Below are 15,958 nucleotides of genomic sequence, written 5' to 3'. Positions count from 1 at the left end.
GTGTAATACACTACCTGACTAGCTTTGGTAAAGGCTCCTTTTTTGACATGCATTTGCCATTCTCAATTTGACCACAGCCTAGACAAGGAAGGAAAATTCCCCAGGAATTCTACCCTAATCCAATGAGTTACAATAACTGTTTTTTTAAATTCAATACACAAACACACCCCATTATGGAGTCCTTTTTTTCCCTTACTTTAGCCTGAATAATCAGTATCCTGCCACTTATCAGGTTTATCTGTAGCCAAGAGTTTAATCATGTAGATGGAGTTGATCCCAGGCAATTTATTTTTCATGTGGCCTGGGGGAACAGAATTTTTAGTATAAACTTGTGACACTTGGTTCCTAGCTAATTCCAAACACCTCTTTATGTCTAAAGATGTATTTTCTCTGTTGAAGTAAAGAAAAGGTTAAGATGCTGTTACAGTGTAGACTAAGAATTTAATCACAACCTCTTCCCTTTATCCTTATGCTTACATTCATCTCCTTTAATAACATTTATGTAACATTGTATATTACATCTTCTTAGCAACCTTGTGAAATTAAAATTCTCCTCATTTTACAGATAAGGAAGAATTCAAAAAAATTCATAACTTTTTACCAGATCGCACAATCAAAAGTTGTGTAACTTGGATTTAAACCTGGATATGCCCATGATCTCACCACTGATCTCTCAGGAACTTAATCATCTAATGCTAAAGATCCTGATGATAAAGATGAGGCCGTCTAATCTGACTGTGTGTTTACTTATGCACTAGGTACAATTGTAGAGTTTACATGTATTAATGCCTTCAATCCTTGTTCCAAACCCATGTGTTACTCTCTGCTATTATTTAAGACAATTGAAATTATTCATTTGTCCAGGGTCATGCATCTTGTAAATGGTAGAGCTGGTATGCAAATCCAGGCAGTTCTGCTTGCCAGTCTGTGCGATGAAAAACCAGAATATGGTCTAATAGCTTGCAGAGCTGTGGAAGATTGTATATAAGAATCTCATTATGAATGCTTTTGTAAAGGAAAAAAATAATGGCTTAACTAAAATCTAATAAATGAAAGAAAGAGAATTGCTTTCTAAGAAAATGTCTATTCAGCAATTTGGCTGCAGACTTCCTTTCCCTGTACCTACAACCTTTTCTCTTGTATCAATATACAGTCCTTGTAAGCTTAACGTGGAGAAACACATTTTCTTCTGAGTAGGCTCCAGGTCTGAGGAATGTAAATTGAATGGAAAGTCTTCCAAGGAGCTTGGTGACCCAAATACTCTTAAACAAATGAAAATTTCTCCAGATTACTTAGAAATGCTAAGTATTATCATTTGAGATGTGTAAACTTTCCCAAATGTATGCAAGTATGATCTGAACTCTTCTCCTGCTGATGCGTAATGGGTAAATTAATTGCCCTCTTTTCTACTCTCAGTTTAAAACCCTTTCCAATAGTCTTACTTTGGTATTTAGATATTATTAACAATTATGCAGATTATGACAACGGGTAATATTTTTATGTCATTTCTGTAAAAGCTCAACATTCTTCTCTCCCACCTCCAAGAAAACCAACTTAATGAGCCACAAAACATGTTATAATGAAGGGGGAAATATTTTTAGCATTTTTATGCAGAAAATGCCTCATTAAAAGCAAATGCTTCAGCAAGCAGATTTGAGCTTAATAAGAACTATTTTCAAGTGGGGCTCTTATAACAAATCATCAGCAAGCAAAACTGTTCTTTATAAAGACCTTGATGGCTCTAAGAGGCTCTTACCTTCCTTTCTCATTCCTTGGCTACAGAGCAGTGATATACTGAGTATAGCGCAGCACTTAGGAGACACTTCAGGAACAAGAAGGACATAAAACTTATTGTCCAGCCACAAGTATGAAAAATATCTACAACTTGTCCAGTACTGTTTGCTGTTTTGTTGGAATATATTCCAGGATGCAAATTCACTTAGATGAAGGCTCTTCTCAGCTGGGTGCTTGCTATCACATGACCAAATATTTTGAATCTTTTTTGCATATTGTAAAAGCCATTAGGGCACAGGGGTTTATTAGATATACATACAAATTTCATTCAAATGAAAACCGCAACTTGTGCCCACATTGCAGTGACTTTTAGACGTTGGGCCGCAAATCAGAATGGCTAGACTTCAGGGATTGAGTCACTGGGGCAGGCCATGAGGGCAGATTTGGCCAGAAACCAGAGCCCCTCACTTCCGTGATGCCCTATGCAGAGGCGCAGAGAGCTCTCTGGTCTCCACAGGGCACGCTGGGAATGAATATGATTGCAGGGGTTCTGAGTGGGGCGCAGCTTCATCATCTTTGATCTGCATTTGGGGATTCGAGCTAAGTTTCTGCCTCACCCACGCAGGCAGGACTGAAATCACACCAGAGGTAATTAGTTTCCCTGCAGGGTCAGAGAGACAGTACACTGAGTAAGATGCTTGCCTTGCATGTTCCAACCTGGGCTCAATCACCAGCACTCCATAGGGTCCCCTGAGCTCTGCCAGGAATGATCCCTGAGCGCAGAGCCAGGAGTAAGGCCAGAGCACTGCCAGGTGTGGTCCAAAACCCAAACCAAATTAGTTACCCTGCAGAACTATCCCCCCGTACAGAATGCGGAGCATTGAATGAGTCAGCTTTAGATGGTCATTTTCCACATCATTTACATTTCTCTCCCTGCCTGCGCTCCCTCCCATCCCCCAGCCCGCAATGAGTCACTCCACTCGGAGTATTCTAGTAATAAGTGTCGCAGTGGTGGCATTGTTCACTTCCTTGTGCCAGGCTCTGTGCTCAGCTCTCTCTATGCCTCATCTCATAGCCCCCTTAACTCCTAGACTAGGTGTTAATACCCACATCGCACACCAGTGCACCGAGGGCAAAGAAGGCACGCCATCTGCTCTCCGCCTTCCAGTTTGGATGCAGTAGAACGAGCACTTGAAGCCATTTTTCCCTTCATTTCAAGTCCTTAAATATTTTGTGGCATTGCGTGACCAGTGAAGTAAAAAAAAAATCATCTCCATCCTCTTCTAGAAAAGAGTAAAAGAGTCATTCCTTTCAGAAACCAAAGCGAAAACAATCCAGTTCTCGCAAATGTTTATGATTTGGACCCAGACTCCTTCACTACAGGAGTGGAAGGAAACTCCCCCAAGGACCTAATCAAGCTGCTCCTCAAGCCAGGTTAGGGCTGCAGACTGGCCCCAGACTCACCGTTAAGAAGTGCCGGTCTTTAACTTCACGCCTCCGCTGACTGTGAGTTGGGGGGTAGGCCGGCAGGGGAGGGGCTGCCACAGAAAGGGGGGCGGCAGCTCTCTGCTCCCGGCGATCACTGCGGCTCCGATGTTCTGGTGGAAGAAAAAGCGGTCATGCAGAAACAGGCTTGGCATTTCCAATTTCCCTTCTGCTGTTAGGAGGGAGGAAAGGGCTGGGGGTGGTGGGCTGGGAGGTGAGTTTGGGCTACTCTGGCTCACTGGCACACCAGGTCAGATTTTCAGAATGGTTCTCAACCAAGCTTTCACTCTACTAATACGGAGGTGGGCACCTTCATTCCAGCGGGCCTATCTTGCAGCCTTCTGTTTTTCTTTAGGGCCACACCTGGCGGTGCTCTCGGCTGACTTCTGGCTTTGTGCTCAAGAGTCACCCCTGGCAGGGCTCGGGGGACCATATGGAGTGCCAGCGATTGTACCCAGGTCATTCGTGTGTAAGGCTGGTGCCCTGCCTGCCTTACTATGGCTCTGCCCAGTCTTCGTACATGATGACTGAGAGTTTGGAAAAAGCAGCCCCTTTCTCAGTGTGCCTCCTCCCAAGACAACAAGAGGGAAAAGTTCAGAACAGTGGAGCAATAAAGTGCCCAGTGGGCACAAATCTAACCTGGTGATGCCAGGGACAAATGCTGACAAGCTACATCTTCGGCACACTGGCCGGGGCTGCTGAGCATTATGTGTGCAGGCATTTTGTGACTCGGGTGTTTTTTTTTTCTTTGGAGGCCACACTTCTCAGTGCTCAGGGTTATCTTTGGTTCTGTGTTCCGGGATCATTCCTGGCAGGACTTAGGGGACTAAAGGTGGTGATGGGGGTTGAACGGGGACAGCTACAGAGAAGGCAAGCACCTTACCAGACTGTCCTGGCCTGACAGTCTGTTTTTAAACTGTTGGTAGTTTGAACTAGGCCACGAAGGCAGAAGTATTTACACTGTAGAGATGGCTTTTTACTTATTTTACTTATTTCACTGCATCAGTTTAGAGAGCCTGTGACCTGCACGACCTGTTGCTTATTTTCCATGGGCTTGGCTAACTTTGGTCCCTTTCCTCTTTTCATTAGTGGGTTGCAGAGTAACCTAGTTACCGGCACATTTTCAAGCTTTCTGCTTTCTTTCCATGTCTGCCTGGTCTGTTCTGTGCATCACCTGCATGAAGTACTGGATTTGCGATGGGACGCCAGTAATGCCTCCCAGTCACAGCCAGGCAAGCATCCTCATCACCATGCAGTAATCTACAAACTGCCTCCACGGCCAGTGCTTTTCCGGAAGACTTTTGGAGACAAGTATCGTCCCTGTTGATGTACCTGCCTCCATGGCCACCTCCCATTCTCGTTGCAAGCAGAGAGTGGACTTTTCTAAATGTGCAGTGCAGGAAAAAAAATTTTACATCCTTAAATTCATAACAGAGAGTAGAATGCAAATGCCGGTGGTTAGGAAGGGGTGAAAGGAAAGAAGGAGTCCAGAGGGAGACATCAATTCAATTTTCAATTCTACTGCTGCCTTCCTACACTTTTTAAACCCTCTCTCTCCCATATGCCCTCAGCTGGGAGCAGATAGGGAAAGTAATGGCTCCCTAATCCTTTTCTTTTCCTAGTGGGGGGATGGGGAAAACATTTGTCTACTAGAGCCTAAAATGGCAGCAGACTGTCTAATTCACTGAGACCGAAAGAACTTAGACCTCAGCCCTGGAACTGCAAAAGAAAGGAAATATAAAAATCTCTTTTTTCCACATAGTCATTTCTCTCCCTGTCTTACGAACATAAATGATGGTGTAACTTAAAGACATTACTGGCTCTGGGCATTAAAGAATTGCTAAGAGAAAGGGAGGAAAAAGAGGAATAGGATTCTAAATCACCTGAAATCCATTAAGGCATGGCTTCCTTGGGGGCACCATCGAAGCTTCATAGCATAATCAGCGCCTTTCTGCAGAGTACCCCATTCACCGCTGAAATTACCTGCTACCTGCCTGTCTCCCTCACTAGACCAGGGGTTCCTTGTGGGGCAGGACCATATTTTATTGCTTCCCTGAATTCCGGATTTAGCACAACATCTGGTCCTCAAGAGAATTTATTGAGAGGGTGACTATTAAGCAGACCTCGAAGACAGCCAATTTCTCGGGTTTGAACTCAATTTTCCCAGTTGTCTCCTTGCGACCCCAGCATCAACAGGAGCACAACACTGCTACCACCGCCGCCTCCCTCGTCTGTGCTTCGCCGTGCACTCCTTGGCAGAAGCCAGTATGTTCCAGCTGTCTAAACAGAGGAGCGACCGGAAAGCTCCCCGAGGCATCTGCTAAGCCAGACCTGGTGGATCAGTTCTAGTCATGGCCACCAGGTGGCAGAAGTGGAATTCTGATGAATGTACCGCGAAGCCGCTGGGTTTCTTGGACAAGGTTAAAAAAAAAAAAGCCACTTTCTAATTTTAATTCCACACTGCATGTTTTTAATTCTATGATGCCTATAATTCCTGTTTATGGTTCTCTGCAGTGCTATTAAAACTACTATACCCAAGATTTGCTATTGAGACAACCACAAAGCAAGCCAGTCTGGGGAGGGCAAGGCATGGCTCCCTGGTCTTCCTTCCAAACCCCAGGAGACCCCAGAATCTTCTTTCAGCCCCAGGAGGAAGTTATGAGAAAATTGATATTGGCGCTTTCTGTTCTTCTGTTCTGCCATTAAGTCCTAACCTGAAACGCAGTGAAATGTGATCATTCAGGAACAGCTTACTGTGTTCTGGCTGAGTCTGGGGAAAAAAAAAAAACCTAATCAGGGATGACTTATTAATAATAATAAAAGGGTAAAAATGATTATGTCTAAAGGGCTAACGTTCCTCAAACTATGTCATTACATAGATCAGCTGGAACATGCTTGGGATCAGAGAAAGCACTGAGAATGGTCAGATTACTCTGGAGTCATCTGCACCGCCAATCTTCAATTTTCTGCAGAGCTTGATTCAGTTGCACAACTGAATTGTGAACCTACTCTATGTCGAGCTCCTGGCACTTGATTTAAGTTCTCCAAAAATTAATAGGAGATCATCCCTGTCCTTGGGTTGCTCATGGATTAAGGGTGTAAGTCCAGCCCATACAGGGTTAGTTAGGATCTAGGGTAATAAGTGACCCAGTGGGATTCTAAGTGAAGGACACCTAATCTGGGCTGTAAATAAATGACAGAAGTGTTAAGAATGACTTCTGGAAATGTGACTTGCACTAAAAATCTGTTACAGAAGAATGTCTTAGCCAACTTTAAGATTGGAGTAAATAGTAGAAATGCAAGAATTACTTCCAGACTGCTAACCATCCTCTAAATGATAGATATCACAGTATATTCTACTAATAACCAAGAGAAGCTGATTTATAAACAACTGCACGAGAGTATTAGGGTCACTCTTTCATTAAAAGGGCAAGAGGAAGGTTTCATCCCTGCATTGAAGAAAATAAATGGAAAATAACCTTGGTTCTTTAATTTCTCCATCATATTGATAATGACATTAAAGCATTTATTTGGGGCTGGAGCGATAGTACAGTGGTTAGGGCATTTGCGTTACACACAGCCGACCCGGGTTCAATCCTTGGCATCCCATAGGCTACCCAAAGCACCACCAGGAGAAGTTCCTGAGTGTAGAGCCAGGAGGAACCCCTGAGCATCGCTGGGTGTGACCCAAAAAGCAAAAAAAAAAATTAAAGCATTTATTTGAATTTTAATACTCTTGAGAAATACCATACCCCCGAAGAGCAGACAGAATTTGGAACTGAATTTGGAATTCTATACATTTAATGTATAGACATCTGTCTCCGCAGCAAAAATAGAAAGGGCAATAGAGCTGGTGTGCCAACTTCTGACCCCTATGAGGGATTCCAAAAGGATGGTGCCAGTTCTTAATTTTGTCCTAGTTCAAAAGGACTGGGCATGGGGTTGAAGGCATGGGAAAGTAATCAGTATAAGATTCTCTCCTACCCGCACTTCATGTGCTACCTCTAAAGTTCTCAGAACCAATAGATATTTGGTTCTCTGGTCCCTAGGGTATAGTAGGGAGGTAAAGAACCCTGCCTGGGAATTCAGAAGCCTTCAGTCTCAGCATGGTACCTGCCCTGCTATCAGAGCAAGTTTTCTGACTCATCATGGTCTCCATGTGCTTGGAGAATGGGTCAGACCATGGGCTCTCAGTAGGAGAAAAGGGTCCTATTGGGGCAAGTTCTGGTTGTAAGATGATAGTGTGGGGAAGAATGACCATCATCCTGATATGCACAAGACAATCCCGAACAATTAGCAGTGAAACATATTGCATAAATATTCCAGCAGAATTGCTTGTAAGAGAAGAGCCTAGAAATTACTTGCGAGTCAAACTACTTCCCTTTGATAGTTTGGTTTCTGGATGATGGCCAACAGACATAAATTGACTGAGTTTTAAGGCCACGTCCTCCTGTCATTGGACTTTCACTTCTCTGTGTTCTGAATTGTTTCTGATTGTCTCAATGTCATCAAGTGCTTATGGATTCCAAGGAAAGGGCTGTGGTTCTAGATCAATGGGTGCAAACATCTGAGAGCTTCATTAAGTGTATTTGTGTCTGGACATTTGAATACTGCAAATATTATAATTTCATTATAGCTTTTCTTTAAAATCCCTGCTATTGGGTGGGGAGTGTGATTCAGTGGTAGAGCATATATGCCCTGGCTTCCATGCCTAGCACTGCAAAGAATAATTCCCTTTACTATTATACTTGGGAATATCACGCTATTTTTTTAAAAAAAATCTGTGTTTTTAGGAGGGGTCTCCCAAGCAGTGCTTAAGGCATCCAGTGGTCACTCCCAAGGGTATTTGAGCAATCAGGCCTAAAGTTTCAATGCCCACGCCGAGGGTTGCGATGCTGCTGTGGTTCAGTAGTGCTTAGGGATCACAAGGTCCCGGGAATCCAACTTGAGCCTCCCTGAGCTGAATTCCCAGTCCTCACAGTGCTGCTGGGATTTCCATGGATACGGGCAGGTTCTATTAGCCATGAGCTTCATTTTGGTGTAGCCAACAGTACACTACAAGTATTTGCTTGTAGTGTAACGAGGGAAAGCATCGCTTATGATGCGACAGAAACCCCACATGGGACAAGCTCCGTGTCTCTCTCCCAGGAAAGCACCCTCTGATCAGTCACCTCTGCGCAGGGCTTGCAGGCTCTGGCGGGCATGGCGGTGCAACTCTTCCACGCAGGGGGGCCTGGTGGCCGGGAGGAAGATGTTTCTCTGCTGGTGCCATGGCGCGCGGTAGTACACACTCAGCTTGCTCTCCACGTCCAGGTTGGAAACGGCTGTAGGAGCAAGAGGGAAACAGGCACTGCGTCAGCAGCTTGCACGCGTATCTGGTGAGCCAAGGGTGGGACGGGTGCGGGGGTAGAGCAGCTTGTTGCCCCTACAGGAACTCGCCCAGAGTCAGGGACAGGTTTACAGTTGACAGTGGAGCAAGCGCCAACCTCTGTCTTCCAGCCAAGGGACCGGGGTTGGGGGAGGGGCAGGAGACCCACCATCTGCCTGTGGCCCACTCACTTCCTTCAACACCTTCGTTTTGCATCCCCTGGCACCAATACTTACTGACCTAGACAACCGCTGGCCAGCCATGTTTCAGGGTGGCGCAGGGATGAGGAGACTGGGGGGGTGCTGTCTTTCAAGAAAGCAGAGAAAAGTCCCAACAAGTCCAGAAGGTCACAGAGCTCTAGTCCCCTGGTCACACGGGCTCTGAGTCATAACTCTGTACTCCTGGAGTGTAGCCTGCCCCTGCCCTGCTACTGTCACCTGTGACCTCGGGCCCCAACCCCCACTCTTTGACTATATCCTGCCCTCCACTGTCCGTCTCATTGCCTCCCGTCTTTCAAAGCTTCACCCCTTCTCCCCGTCTCATGCAGGGGAGAATACAGGCGTTACAATACCCTTACAGAGGTGATGGGTATGGAGGGAGGGAGACCACAGAAGGCATGGCGGTGCTGGAGAGGAAGGGGTGGGGTCCTGGTAATTCACCCAAGAGATCAGGGAAGGGGGCCTCATTCCCCCCGAGGCAGCATTGAAGCCCCTCTATCTGCGCACAGACATACACTGACACACAGACACACAGGCACACACACACCAGCCTAGAAAGGCCTGAGCTAGGAAGACCAGAGAGAGATTTTCTGGAGGCAGCTGCTCCCAAACAGATTTTTCTACACCAAGGTCCACCTGAGCACCCAGACAACTGCCTGCTTCCACCCTCGAGCCCACTGCCTCAGCCCACCCTGCCCGCACCCCTTTCCCCTCCCGGCCTCTCCCCTCCGTGTGATTTGGAGCATGCTGCCCAATTGTCTATGTCTCTGCTGCAAGGAGGCCTTTGGTATTTCTCTGACCCTTTTCTTCCGAGGGCCTGTCTACCGTTAAGAAGCCTCACATAGAACGAGATCGTCCCCAGCAGAAGCAGAAAGGCGAATGAAAGAGGAGGGAGATTCTTTTGTAGAAGGGGAGTAGAAGAGATAAAACGGAGGAAAATGCACTCTTTTGATAATTAATACCCCTCCCCCAATTACTGCATTTAAAGCAGCTATTTTTTGCCTTGGGTTTTGTTCTCCAGTGCAGTATTTAGTCGTGCTTTTTCTAGAACAATGCATAATAACCACCAGCAGCACCAATAGAAACAAAGACACTGTTGCAGAGATGCTGAGGAAGCATCACACAGACAGGGCCAACGGGCCGGCACCCTGCGTCTGAAACAGAGCAGGCCCATAGAAATCTCTGTGATGCTGAATGCTCTCTCAATGATGGAGTAATCACTAGTCACACGAACTAGTAAGTGCTTACAATTATTTTATTTTTAATAGTCACAATATAGGAAAACCAAGACCTCCAATAGTCCATTCTGTTTTCTCACCTTCTTTACAAAGCAGTTTGCTTCATTTCATCTAGATGTATTCTCTCTTGGTATTTAATCCCCAAGAAGGATTTGAATCCCAAGGATTAGAGATCAGGGTGAGGAAGATAGCCATTTTTTTAAGAGTTCTGGTGGCAATTTTGCATTTTTTATTTTTTGCTTTTTGGGTCACACCCAGCATTGCACAGGGGTTACTCCTGGATTTTGCACTCAGGAATTACTCCTGGCGGTGTTCAGGGGACCATATGGGATGCTGGGAATCGAACCCGGGTCAGCTGCGTGCAGGGCAAACGCCCTCCCCACTGTGCTATTGTTCCAGCCCCCAATTTTGCATTCTTGAGTTAATCTTGAACCACAATTCTCCCCTTGGAAACCTATATAAACACTTAGTGAGCCAATCAGATCAGGAGTCACTGTGTCCGGAGGACAAGAAAACCTAAGAGCAGTCACTGAATGTGACTACAGCCTTCCTGATCTCAAATGAAGTGGGGGAGGCCACGTCTGGATCCGAACTTTCCTTCTCAGGTGTAAGTAGCAAAGACACTGAAGACAGACACCTTATTTAGGCACAAGGCTGACTTAAAAGTTAGTCTCTCCTTGGATGGGGTTCAAATCCAGCCCAAAGGGCCCGTGTCATTTATTACCAAACACAAAAGACATAGCAGTGAATTCACGTACTCATGACAGCTAGGAGGGACAGAACAGAAAGCTTCCCAGGTGATAAGCAAGAAGTCCAGTGACTATACCCCAAAGCAAGGGGATTCTGAGTCTTCCTCTTCCAGGCTCATCCATTCAGGAAAGCAAGGGACAGGATTCAGGCTTTGCCTCTCAGTGACATGATGATACACAAGATGACTACTGTCATTAAATGGACAAGTGACTTCTGTCACTGAAGACTGGTGTGTATAGTAAGATTACTGTCACCAGAAGCTCAGTACTTAACTTCTAATGACCCATCAGAATACAGGTGAGGTGACCATGCTACTCAATTATAATGTGGGAAAGAGCTGAACTCCAATGATTTAACTCAAAAGTTTTCTAAAACAAGACTCATCTGGATCCAGGGATGTGACTCAATGGTAGAGCACATGCTTTACATGTGTGAGGCTCTGAGTGTGACCCCTAGCACCACAGCACAGCACCAGTTGTTGTCACCAGCATTTCTGGTGTGATCAAAATTACCATAACAACATCATCATCAACCAAAAAAAAAATCCACTACTACTGCTTGTTAAAATCACAGATCCTGGCTCCAACCAAGACCTTTTGAATCAGAGTTTTCCAGCCAGAGGCCCAGCAACATATATGTTCCTGTGTAAAATAGCACCTAGCTTATTCTTGATCATCAGGCAAGTTTGACAAGGACAAAGTATTATCCATAAGCCGGAGACACAGTACTGGGGTGTAGGCTCTTGCATTGTATGTGGCCCACCCTGATTCAATCCCTCACAACTCATATAGGGCTTCACATACCACCGGGAGTGATCCTTGAGCAGAGAGTCAGGAGGAAGTCCTGAGCAACTCTGGCTATGACTCAAATGTAAAAAAAAACAACTGTTTCCAATACCCCGGGGGATCTTATGGAAGTGATGGGGAGATGGTCAATATGAAAAAAGGGAAAAGAAAATGGAATCACGCTTCTACCCATGCATGGTTTTCCAAAAAGCTATTGTGTTCCAGTCACGGTGCCCGGTGCCTGGATACTGCACAGCCCAGAGCACACAAGAATCCCTGTTCTTGTGGAATTTATGTTCTCTGGTTCTGTATGAAAACAATTTTGATGTGATTCTACCTGCTGGCATTAGGGTAGGGGAGGTGACCCACCTATTCTTAGAGGAGCTGGCAGACTCTACCTGTTTAGTCGTCTATGATTTCCAAGGAATGGTCCAAGACCTCTAGACTCTAAAAGCCCTAAAAACTAACATGTTTATAATGCTGACTCCTCCACATCCACCTTTCTGCAGTAAATAATCCCAAACCAAAGAATAAATTTGCATATCATAAAATAAACATAAAGAAATTCAGCAAAATTTCCTTTCCTCATTATTAAATATTAAATAGTCAGTTATTTGAAGCCAGCATTGTTGCTGCGGTGCTCTGCTAACACCCCAAACACATTCTTACTGTGTCCACTGGGCAAGGCAGCACAGAATTTCTGGGCTGCTAAGCAAGGCGTACTGCCAGGACTGCAGGTTTATAGATGCAGAGACGGACACACGCGTTCCAGCACGGGAAGCCAGTCATGGCTCCTGTGAAGCACCGGATCTCATAGAGACAGCCTTCAGGCCTAGGAATTCTTGCCTCTTCCCATCCAGAGCCCTTTTCTTTCTCTGCTGAGAAGCTGTAACGGACTTCTGCCATGCATTAGCAGGCGGACATTTCACTCATCAGTTGCCATGAATGCATTTATCTCTTAGACAAGGAAGGGAAGGAAAACTCTTCAGTGTCTTTGCTTTCAGTTTTGTCCTTTGGTTACAAAGCATTAACTAGTATCATGTGTCCTCTGGAGGCAGACAGACAGGCACTAATGGATCTCTTCCAGGGAAAACTATGTCTCATTTTCCTTCTTCACAAAATCTCTTCCTCTTCCCTAAGTAATGGTTCAACAAAAGTTGAACCCACTCATTCATCAGCTCGCTGTGCCATTGCAAGACTGCCCCACCTCTTTGGGTTCGCCCTGACCCCCTTTTATTCCCAGTTAACACTTTCACCAAGCAGCTCTCTGAAGATAGCAGGTTTAGTCACCCCAATAATGTTTATTCTCATGAAAATGATACAATAAAGCAGGTTTATTATCTGCTCATTGGGATAGAGCCAGGGGTCCCTTTATAGTAAGAAGAATTCTATGATGGTTAAGATACATGTGCTCCTGCGTATATGCCCAGTACACAGACCCTACATGTGGCAGAACCTGCAAATTAGGTTATATTACATGACCAGGAGTTTCTTTTTTTTAACATTCATGAGAAGATTTTAACAATGCCTTGGGACATGCAAGCAGAACAGGTACAAAATTTAAGTATTTCTACATATTACACAGTTCCTGCCAGGTTAGTGATAGGCTTGGATACAATTCGACAAAAAGGAAAAAAGGACATAAAAGTTGTGATAATTTTCCTCTTTGGTTTCTCATTTCCATTTTGTTGTTGTTGTTAAAATTTACTCCCATTCCCCAGACATAACACAGACTCTGTTCTCTTCTCTAAGGGATTTATCGGTCCTTATGGAACCTGAGGTCACAAATGTCTATGCTCAATAAATGATAATCCATATTTGTCTCTTCAGTCCTGTGGTAAGCACAGATCTCAAGTGTCTCAATGTCCATGTATCCTAAGTTCCATGCTTGATCTGTTTGCCATGGAGACAGGTAGAAAAGATGACAAATTCACTGGTGACACGTTCAAACAGTACGTCAGGCTTTTCCTTTGGGATCTGTCAAGATGACTGCACCCCAATAAACAATGCTGATGCCGACCACCATCCGTGCAATAGTCTCTGGACTGGGGGCATAGCCCATCTTCATGGGCTTCCTGGCCACCCAGTACACGAATCCGCCCGTCCCAGTCAGCCCCACCCCAGAGAGCAAGCAACAGCTCCAGCATTTATGAAATTCGAGTTCTGCTGCTGAGGGCATCAGCTCCCCGGCTGCTGCGAGGGGTGCGGGCTGGGCGGAGAAGGTGGCCTTGGATGAAACGGCGACCTTGACAGGCTCTAAGACTTGGGATGCTGAGGACCCCATAATTGGGAACTCAGACTTGCAAGCCCCTCCTTGGAACTCGCCAGGAGTTTCTTGGGGCAGGGGAGAGTTCCCGAAGCAGTGCTCAGAGGACCTGAGGCTACTTCCAGTGATATTTGCCAACTGGCCCAGACGGTTCAGTGCTAGGATCTGAAAATCTGCTGTTTTTAGGGCCTGTAGTGCCAGGTACCACCAGGACCACCGTAGTGATGCTAAGAGACCTCCCAGGTACATCTGCTGGTGCTCCTGGGCCACTAAGGGTATGTTCTTAAGTGTTGGGGGAACCATATGGTGCCAGAGTTTGAATGTGAGTCCTAGTAAATGACCTAAGGCCTCTGACCACTGAGTTTTCTTCCAAACCATAGCAAAGGGCATTTTTTATGTCTGCTTTTATTAGTGAATCACCGTGAGGTACAGTTACAAACTTATGAACTTTTGTGTTTGCATTTCAGTCATAAAGTGATCGTTTACCCATCCCTCCACCAGTGCCCATTCTCCTCCACCAATGTTCCCAGTATCCCTCCCACCACCCCCACCCCGTCCCCCACCACCCCACTCTGCCTTTGCAGCAGGATATTCTCTTCTGTTCTCTCTCCTTTTGGGTGTTGTAGTTTGCAATAGAGATATTGAATGGCCATCATGTTCGATCTATAGTCTACTTTTGGCACTCAACTTTCAACCCGAATGGTCCTCCCAACATCCTCTATTTGGTGTTTCCTTCTCTATCTCAGCTGCCTTTTCCCCCAGCACGTGAGGCCAGTTTCCAAGCTATGGAGCAGACCTCCTGGTACTTATCTCTGCTACTCTTGAGTGTTAGTCTCCCACTCTGTTACTTTATATTCCACAGATGAGTGCGTTCTTCCTGTGTCTGTCTCGCTCTTTCTGACTCATTTCACTTAACATGATACTTTCCATGTTGATCCACTTAGATGCAAAGTTTATGACTTCATCTTTTCTAACAGCTGCATAGTATTCCATTGTGCAGCTGTACCAGTTTCTTTAACCAGTCATTTGTTTTTGGGCACTCAATTTTTTCCCCAGATTTTGGCTACTTTAAACAGTGCTGCAATGAACATACAAATACAGATGTCATTTCTACTATATCTTTTTGCCTCTCCGGGATATATTCCCAGAAGTGTTATTGCTGGGTCAAATGGGAGCTCAATTTCTAATTTTTTGAGAATTGTCCATATTGTTTTCCAAAAGAGCTGAACCAGTCAGCATTCCCACCAGCAGTGAAGGAGAGTCCCTTTCTCCCCACATCCACACCAACACTGGTTGCTTTTGTTCTTTTGGATGTGGGCCAGTCTCTGTGATGTGAAATGATATCTCATTGTTGTTTTAATCTGCACTTCCCTGATGACTAGTGATGTAGAGCATCTTCTCATGTGTCTTTTAGCCATCCAGATTTCTTCTTTGAGAAAATTTTTGTTCATTTCCAACCCCATTTTCTGATGGGTTGAATCTTTTCTTCTTGTAGAGTTCAACCAGTGCCTTATATATCCTTGATATCAACCCCTTATCAGATAGGTATTGGGTGAATATCCTTTCACATCTGTTTTCCCAAAAACAAAAGTCCAGGTCCAGATGGATTCACTAGCGAATTCTTCCAAACACTTAAAGAGGACCTAATGCCAGTTATTCTCAAGCTTTTCCAGGAAATTGAAGAAACAGAAACTCTCCCAAACAGTTTCTATGAGGCTCATATCTCCCTAATACCAAAAGCAAACAAAAGACACCACACAAAAAAGAAACCTACAGGCTAATAACCCTGATGAACACAGATGTGAAGATTCTCAACAAAATATTAGCAAGTAGAATTCAACAACTCATCAAAAAGATCATACACCACGACCAAGTGGGATTCATCCTTGGGATGCAAGGATGGTTTAACATTCGGAAAGCAAAGGTTTTTAAAGTCCATACTCTGTTGGCTTTAAGTCTTGGGTAGGTATTTTCTTGGATGGATCTGACCTAATCAGTCGAGTGCCACAAAGAAGACAGAAAACCACAGAAACACTTCTTAGTTTTGAAGAAGCATAGTTCCACATAGGAGAGAAGGCCACATAGCAAGAGGTGGTGGGTGGTCTCTACGAGCA

At 45.0% G+C, this 15,958-nt stretch overlaps 1 protein-coding gene across 2 annotated transcripts in view; it reads right to left on the bottom strand.

Annotated features, from left to right (window-relative positions):
• The window catches only part of NHS (NHS actin remodeling regulator), a 363,220-nt gene that overhangs the window by 42,748 nt on the left and 304,514 nt on the right, over positions 1-15,958 (bottom strand). For both annotated transcript variants that reach the window (XM_055122696.1, XM_055122697.1), the window contains exons 2-3: positions 8,391-8,543; positions 3,199-3,332 (exon numbers count right to left, since the gene is read on the bottom strand). In XM_055122696.1, the coding sequence (XP_054978671.1) occupies positions 3,199-3,332; positions 8,391-8,543 (287 nt within the window). The remainder of the gene's footprint in view (positions 1-3,198; positions 3,333-8,390; positions 8,544-15,958) is intronic.

Source organism: Sorex araneus, chromosome X (genome assembly GCF_027595985.1).
Source record: "Sorex araneus isolate mSorAra2 chromosome X, mSorAra2.pri, whole genome shotgun sequence".
Classification (NCBI taxonomy): Eukaryota; Metazoa; Chordata; class Mammalia; order Eulipotyphla; family Soricidae; genus Sorex; species Sorex araneus.
This window is presented reverse-complemented; position numbering and strand designations above follow the sequence as displayed.